Consider the following 8,240-nt stretch of genomic DNA (forward strand, 5'->3'; position numbering starts at 1 on the left):
GCTGGGCAGATTCTCCCTGATCTCTCAGTGAACAGCAGGCCCCACGAGCCCCCAGTGAGTCTCCCCTCAGATCCTGTCCTTCCTAACCCCACCTTCTTTCATCCATGGAAGGCATGTGGGCCAGGTGGAGGGAGGTCTGATCAGAAACGTAGGGAGGGTAGTTTCTGGTAGAGCCAGTGATGAAGGCCGCTCTGTCTGTGGTCCAAGGACATGATGGACGGGCCTCTTTCACACAGCTGTCTGCCAGAGGAGGGGAAAGGATCCTGCCCTGATACACCCCACCCCCACCCCTGTCTCACTCATCAACCAGATTTAAGTAATCCCACATTGTCATAAAAAGATCAAACACCCAACCTTGCTGCCCCCCTTCCCAGACTCCTTTCTCATCCCCCAGCCTCCTTTCTCTCTCCTGGCTGACAGGCTGGCCCAGCATGGGTGGGCCAGGCTTCTCCCTGCCTCTGTTTTTCACTCTCCTATACTTCCTTCCCTGACAGCCTACCTCTGAGATTCTGGGTCAACATCCTGAAGAACCCCCAGTTTGTCTTTGACATCGACAAGACTGACCACATAGATGCCTGTCTTTCTGTCATTGCTCAGGCCTTCATTGATGCCTGCTCAATCTCCGACCTCCAGCTGGGCAAGGTCAGTTTCTTACTGGTCAGACTGGGTTCCATTCTGGGCAGCATGTTTCAGAGAGGGCACTGATGTGGTAGAGAGAATCCATAGGAAGGCAGCCAGGATGGTGGAGAGCCTAGAGAGCAGGAGGAGTTAGAAAAACTGGAAATGTTTATTTGGAGAAGAGGGGACTGAGGGATGATATTATGGCTGCCATCAATGCTGTTGTGTGGAAGAAGGATTTGTCTTGTTTTCTTGGACCCAGAAGTAAGAGCCAGGAGCGCAGGCTTCCAAGGAGCCAGTGTTGGGTTGACGGGGAAATTTTCCGAAGAACTAGAATTGTTCATAAGTGACATGGGCTGTGCCCTCAGTGAGGTCTTCAAACAGAGACTAAATGACCGCTTGTCAGATATGTTATGCAGCAGCTCTATTTCAAGGACAGTCTGGCCCAATTGGCCACCGATGTCCCTTCCAGCTTTGAGATTCTGTGCTTTTGACCCTCCTCTGCAAGAGCTGAGATCCAGGGATTCAGCAGCTCCTATCTCAGGGGAAAGATTAAACCCAACATCGATCCCTTAGGTTGGGCTGGAGGAGAGGTATGATAGTGATCTTCAAGTACCTCATGGGGCCATCCTATGGGAAAAAGCATTAGGCTGGTTGCTTTGCCCCCAAAAGGCTGGGAGCAGCGGGTGAAAGCTGTGAAGGGGCAAATTTAGATTCGATGTCCTCCAAATGAGAACAATCTAAGAGTGGAATGGGCTGCCTCAGAAAGGAGTGGGTTTCCATCACTGGAGGTCTGCAAAGTGCTATGAGGTCAAATGAAGGGGAGATGAACCTGGGCAGCCTGGTTAGTATGAGAGAGAGGGAGAGAGGGAGGGAGAGGGAGGGGGAGGGGGAGGGAAGGAGAGGGAGAGGGAAGAGGAGGGAGGGAGGGAAGGAAGGAAGGAAAGAAAAGGTAGGAAAGAAGGAAGGAATTTTAGAATATAGGAAAAATACATCATTGTATGACTTCCTTCACATAGAAAGATGAGGGCTGCCTTCATCTCACCATCAATAGAAGGTGCAGTTGGCACCATATCTAGAGGTAGCTGGTAGCACAGTGGACAAGGGGATATCTCTGGATTCGAGCAGTCCTTAGTTCAAATCTGACCTCAGACACTTACTGTATGTGTGATGCTGGGCAAGTCACTTAGCCTCTGTTTACCTCAGTTTCCTTAAGTGTAAAATGAAGATAATAATAGCACCTATCTCCTAGTGTTGTAGTGAGGATGAAATGGGATAATGTTTGTAAAATGCCTAGTGCACTTTCTTGCTGTTTAGTCATTTCAGTCATGTCCAACTCTTTGTGACCCAATTTGGGGTTTTTATTGGCAAAGATACTGGAGTGGTTTGCCATTTCCTTCTCCAACTCATTTTACAGTATGTAGTATATGGTAGGTGCTATCTATCATCTGTCTATCTATCAACATATAGAGATGGATGGATGGATAGATATGCATATTCCCTTCCTCTCTCCTTTCACCTTCCCTATCTCCACAGTAAATATGGATTTATGGTGATTTGCTGCTCACCTCCTCTCTCCTGGATCCTCCTGTGACCAGGGGCACACTGACAAGATGGCTCATTTGGGGCAAAGGGTGCAGGCTTTATCCATGGTAGGAGAGAAGGGGAAAACCTGCCAATTTGATCTGGCAGATATGGATGATGTAACTGCACTAGCTCCTTGAAGAAAGTTAGATTTGGGTCTAAGAGTAAGGGATTTGTGGTCAAAGGATTTGAGTTTCAATCTTAATTCTGCCACTGTCTGCCTGTGCGACCTGAGGCAAGTCTGGAAACCTCTCTGGGCTTCCTTTTTTTAATGTGTACAATGATCATGTTGGACCAAATGACCTTTCACGTCCCTTCCACATCCATGATCTTATGGTCACATGGTCCCTGTGCCAGTCTGGTACCTTAGAGATAGCATGGGACTTAAGAAATGTTTGTTGTTGGGTTGAATTGGTCTAGTAAAGCTCCTCAGGGGCCCTGCTATATTTGTAATTAGCATTTACATCATTTGCATGAAAGTGGCACAGGAGTTGGAAAGGGGAAAGGATTTCATAAATCTTAAAAGACTTTGTATTATGTAAATGTGTTATTTTTATTCTAAAGTGAGCCATGTTATTCTCTTAGAATCTAAGAGAACAATCTAGAATCTAATCTAATCTAATCCCCTTAGTAAAAGGATTTTTTTCTGTAAAACTTGGTCTCAGTCAAAAAGCTGCACCCAAAGACCTACAAGGCCACATGTGGCCTTGACCCTTCAGGCCTCTGTTCTCCCCCCCCCCAATCTTGTTTACGCTATTAATTTATTATTATTATGCTATTAATTAACCTCTGAAGGAAAGGTTTCCCAAATAAAGGTCAACTCCAGCCTAGTGACTGTCTTAGGGTATACAAACTGCAAAGTGGGAGGAGACTGAAATGGGAGGAGGGGGTTTCTTGTTCAATCATTACAGTCATGTCTGACTCTCTGTAACCCTATTTGGGGTTTTCTTGGCAAAGAGACTATAGTTTGCCATTTCCTTTTCCATACCATCTTAAAAATCAGGAAACTGAGGCAAACAGGGTTAAGTGACTTGTCCAGGGTCACTCACCTAGTAAGTGTCTGAGGCCAGATTTGAATTCAGGAAGATGAATTTTCCTGACTCCAGGCCGAGGTACACTATGGCACTACCCACCTGCCTCAGGGAGGTTTTACCGGGTATATAAACAGAAAAAAAAATCTTGATAGCTTTCAGTGATGTGTTTTTAAATTTATTTTAAATCTGGGCTCTCTCTGCCTAAGTGTAGAGTGGGACAACTGCAACCATCATCATCAGTGAAACATCATTAATCATAGTATTTAGCTAATAATCCTAGTTAGCATTTCTATAGTGCTTTAAGGGTCACAAAGTGCTTTTAAAATATCTTGTTTTGTCCTCCTGACAATCCTGGTAGGAAGGTGCTGTTATTATCTCTATTTTAAAAATAAGGAAACTGAGAAAAATAGAGGTTAAGTAACTTGAATTCAGGTCTTCCTGACTCCATGTCTAGTGTTCAATTCACTGCAACAACTAATACCTCATTTAAAGTGAAAAAGACCTTAGATACCATCTAATCCAATAGTTCTTTTTTTATTTTTTATTTTTAAATTCGTTCCAAATTCTTTCTCTATCCATCCCCTCCCCCACTAATTGATAAGGCCAGAAATATAATACCCATTATACATATCAAAGTCATGAAAAACATTTTTACATATTAGTCAAAAAAGTAAGACAAATAAAGAAAGGGGAAAATAGGCTTTTATCTGCACTCAGAGTTCATCTCTAGAGATGGAGAGCACTTTTCATCGTGAATCCTCTGGAATTATCGTGGATCATTGTACTGATTAAAGTATCTCAGTCTTTCACGGTTGATCATCATTACAACATTGTTTTGATGCTATAGAATATTCTGGTTCTTCTCACTTCACTTTGCATCAGGTTATATAAGTCTTTTCAAGTCTTTCTGAATCTTTTCCCTTTGTAACTTCTCAGAGCATCTGTCTGGTAATTTTTTCCATGCTCCTCTATTTTGCTTATGATATCACCCATTATGTCTAAATCATATACCCATTTTGAATTAATCTTGGTATGCAATATGAGATGCTGGCCTGTGCCTGATTTCTGCCAGACTGCTCTCTACTTTTCCCAGCAGCTTTTGTCAAATAGTGAGTTCTTGCCCCAATAGCTGGGCTCTTTAAGTTTATAAAATACCAGGTTATTGTGCTCTTTTATTTCTGTATATTGTCTACCTATTCTATTTGATGGATCAACCACTCTTTTTTATCTGATTATTTACTACTTTTGTAGTATAGGTCAGATTAGGTACTGCTTGTCTGCCTTCCTTCATTTTTTTCATTGATTCCCTTAATATTCTTGAACTTCTGTTATTCCAGATGAATTTTGTTATTATTTTTTTCTAACTCTATAAAACAATTCTTTGGTAGTTTGATGGGTATGGCACTGAATCAATAATTTCAGTTAGGTAGTATTGTCATTTTTATTATAATGGCTTGACCTAGCCATGAGCAATGACTATTTCTTCAGTTGTTTAGATCTGTCTTTGTGTGAAGAGTGTTTTGTGATTGTGTTCATATAGTTCCTGTGTATGTCTTGGCAGGTAGATTCCAAATTATTTTATATTTTCTGCAGTTACTTTAAATGAAGTTTGTCTTTCTCTGTTTTGTTGGCAATATATGGAAATGGTGGTGATTTATGTGGGTTTATCTAATCCCTGGGTTTGTAATCTTTTCTGTGACATGGTCTCTTTGGCAGCCCTGTCTTCCTCTTTGAGCTGAGAAACTTACCTCGCTTTTCAATGAAAAAATTCAGGTCATTCATTCACCAAGAGCTTCCTCTTCCCCCTCCTCACATCACACCACTCAGATGCCCGACTCACCCTTGTCTCACATGGAGAAGCAGCCCTTCTCCCTGCCGAGGCAAGCCCCCTACATGCACATGTGACCTGCTTTATCCCATCTTCAACATTAGATTGTGTGCCCCGTCATCCCCATTCTTTCACTGATCCCTGATCTCTCTCTGACCACTGGCTTGCTTCCCTGATGCCTCCAAATTCATCCCTGTCTCACTCATCCTCAAAAACCCTTCCCTTGATCTGTCCCTCCCCACTAGCTAGCCTTCTTCATCTCTTCTTTTCCTTTCCTCTTTGTAGCTTGTGTTTCTACTTCTCCCTCTCACTCCTGGCTTCCAAGGTCATCATTCAATTACAACTGTTCTCTCCAAAATCACCAGGGATCTCTTCATGACCAAAGTCTTTTCTCAGCCCTCACCCTTCTTGACGTCTCTGAAGCCTTCAATCCTGTAGATTACTCCCTTCTCTTCAATACTCTCTTCCCTCAAGGTTTTTTCAAAGCTGCCCTCTCTTGTTTCTCCTTTGACTTGTCTTGGTTCCTTCTAATGGATCTTCATCTAGGTTGTACCCATAAGTCTCTGTCCCGGGTCCTCTTCTCTTGATGATCTCATCAGCTTCTATGGATTACATTATCATCTCTCTGCAAATGACTCTTGGATCTATTTATGCAGCCCTAACCTCTCTCCTGACCTCTAGTCTTGCATCTCCAACTGCCTATTAAACATCTCTAACTGGATGTCCCATTGGCATCTTAAACTCAACATGTCCAGAACTTGAATTCATTTTCCTTCCCCTCAAGCTGTCCCTTCTTCCTAACTTCTTTAGGACCACCATCCTTCTGTCACCCAGGCTTGCTGTCTAAGTGTCTTCCTTGATCCCATTCTCATTGCCTAAATAACAGTAATAATAATAATTATTATAACTCGCATTTATATATTACCTTAAATTTTGCAAAGTGTCTTACAAACATATCTTATCGTATCCTCACAACAGCCCTGAGAGGCAGATGCTGTTATCCCCATTTTATACCCTTGTCCTCACTCCCCCTGCAGCCAAGTCCTGTCGATTCTACCTTCATGACCTCTCTCATATATTCCCCCTTCTTTCCCTCAATACCACCACTCTAGTGCAAGCCCTCAACCCCTCACACCTGGATAATTGCCATAGCCCACTGGTTATCCTCCCAACTTGCTTCCACAAGTCTCTTCCCTGTTCCAATCCGTCCTCTGCTCTGTTGTCATACTGAATCTCTGAGAATGGAAGTCTGATCAGCCCGCTGTTCAGTATCCTCCAGTGGTCTCCTGTCCACTCCAGGCTCAACTGTAGAGTCCACTGTTTGACTTTTAAAGCCCTCCATATCCCCTCCCTTTCCAAGCTTTTAACACCTTACCCCCTGTACATCTGCAAATAATCTCAGCACACTGACACTTTCTCTGACTGTCCCCTCTTCCTGGACTCCTCTCCCTTCTCGTTCCTGCTTCCTTCAAGCCTCAGCTAAAATCCCACCTTCAGGAAGAAGTCTTTCCCAGTCCACTTAGGAGGCCAGTGCCTTCCATCTGACATTATTTCCAATGTATCCTGTGTAAATATTTTTTGTTTATAGTTGTTTGTACATTGTTTCCCCCATTCACAGAGCAAAGACTGCTTCTGCCTTTCATTGTGTCCTCAGAATTCAGCACAGTTAATAAATCCTTACTGATTTGTCTTGAAGCTTACAAATCCTTTTTCTCAGAAGGTTTTAAAATGCACAAAATAAAATACTTGGGGTTACAAAGGAAATCAATTATATTGATATACAGTTATCAAATATTTTTTTTAAAGTTCACAGATTAGGGCAGCTAGGTGGTGCCATGAATAGAACACTGGCCCTGGAGTCAGGAGGACCTGAGTTCAAATCTGGCCTCAGACATTTGACACACTAGCTGTGTAACCTTGGGCAAGTCACTTAACCCCAATTGCCCTGCCTTCCCCCCTCCAAAAATAAAATAAAATAAAATAAGTTCACAGATCCCAGAGTAAGGATCCCTGATCTAGTCCAAGCCACTCATTTTGCAGAGGAGGGACCTGAACCTCAAAGGGGTTCAGTGACTCATTCAGGGTCACTCAGGTAGTAGTTATCAGAGCCAGGGTTCAAACCCAGGTTCAATAAAACATTAAGCTATTTGAAGGCAAGGATTGCCTTTTGGGGGGGGGTATCCCCATGACTTAGGATGACAAATTTTAGTCACTTAATAAATTCTAGGTATATTGGATATTGTATATTTGGGGGGGGTATCCCCATGACTTAGGATAACAAATTTTAGGCACTTAATAAATGGTAGGTAAATTGGATCCCATTGTTCTTCTAATTATAAATCCACTTCTCTTTTCACTATACTATTCCTTGATTACCCTTCTGTCCCCCAGGCTCCATTCCCCAGGCCCTACCAGACCCCCTCACAAGTATAAGAATTCACAGCAAGACACCTTCTCTTCACCATCACTGTATAATCCATTGAAATTGAAAGCTTCAGAAAAGTCCTCCACAGAGATCAAATGGCTGGAATTCTCTAATTGGAGGGCTGGGAAGATGGGGAGGGGACCGGTTGTTTATATTTCTTTTTCACATTTCTGGCCTGCCATCCAACACCTCTGTTTTTCCTTATCAGGCGATAGACAGGGTTAGAGGGTTAGTCAGGGTCAGCCAGCAGACAGAAAGGCTTCCAGCAGCCCAGTCTCATGGGATAGAGGGAAGTGAGATTGAGCCAGAAAGGAAAGTCTCTCTTTTTCACCCATCAGAATAAAGTAGTCCCTTTGCTGATGGCAACTTGAATCCCCACATCCCCTTTAGACCCCAGTAAGGACAGAACTTCTCTACCCCAATCATGCCTGTGCTCTCAGTCAACAGGATCAAAGTGCCCTGAGAGTGGGGGGGTGGGGTCCTTTTTGTCCTGTATCCTTGGTGCCTATCACAGTGCCTGGTCCATAGTGGGTACGCAATAAATGCTTATCAACTGATGGATGGATTGGCTTTTGGGGGAAGAGACTGTAGCATCACTTTATTTTATATACCTCCTTTTCCCCTCTTAAGCCCAGAAATCCAAAATCATGCTGTCATAGAAATGGCGGCCATCTCATCCACCTCCCTTGTCTTAGAGAGATAAAATGAAGACAAGAATAAAGCTGATTTGTCTAAAGTCATAAAGCCGGGG

The 8,240-nt window shown here is 43.2% G+C and overlaps 1 protein-coding gene across 1 annotated transcript in view; it reads left to right on the plus strand.

Moving 5' to 3' along the window:
* Nucleotides 1-8,240, plus strand: part of PLXND1 (plexin D1) — a 204,848-nt gene that overhangs the window by 187,343 nt on the left and 9,265 nt on the right. The window contains exon 33 of the mRNA XM_069083882.1: nt 495-642. Coding sequence (XP_068939983.1) covers nt 495-642 — 148 coding nt within the window. The remainder of the gene's footprint in view (nt 1-494; nt 643-8,240) is intronic.

Source organism: Petaurus breviceps, unplaced genomic scaffold (assembly GCF_028583685.1).
Source record: "Petaurus breviceps papuanus isolate PSGF00001 unplaced genomic scaffold, PetGlider_PUasm1.0 174, whole genome shotgun sequence".
NCBI lineage: Eukaryota > Metazoa > Chordata > Mammalia > Diprotodontia > Petauridae > Petaurus > Petaurus breviceps.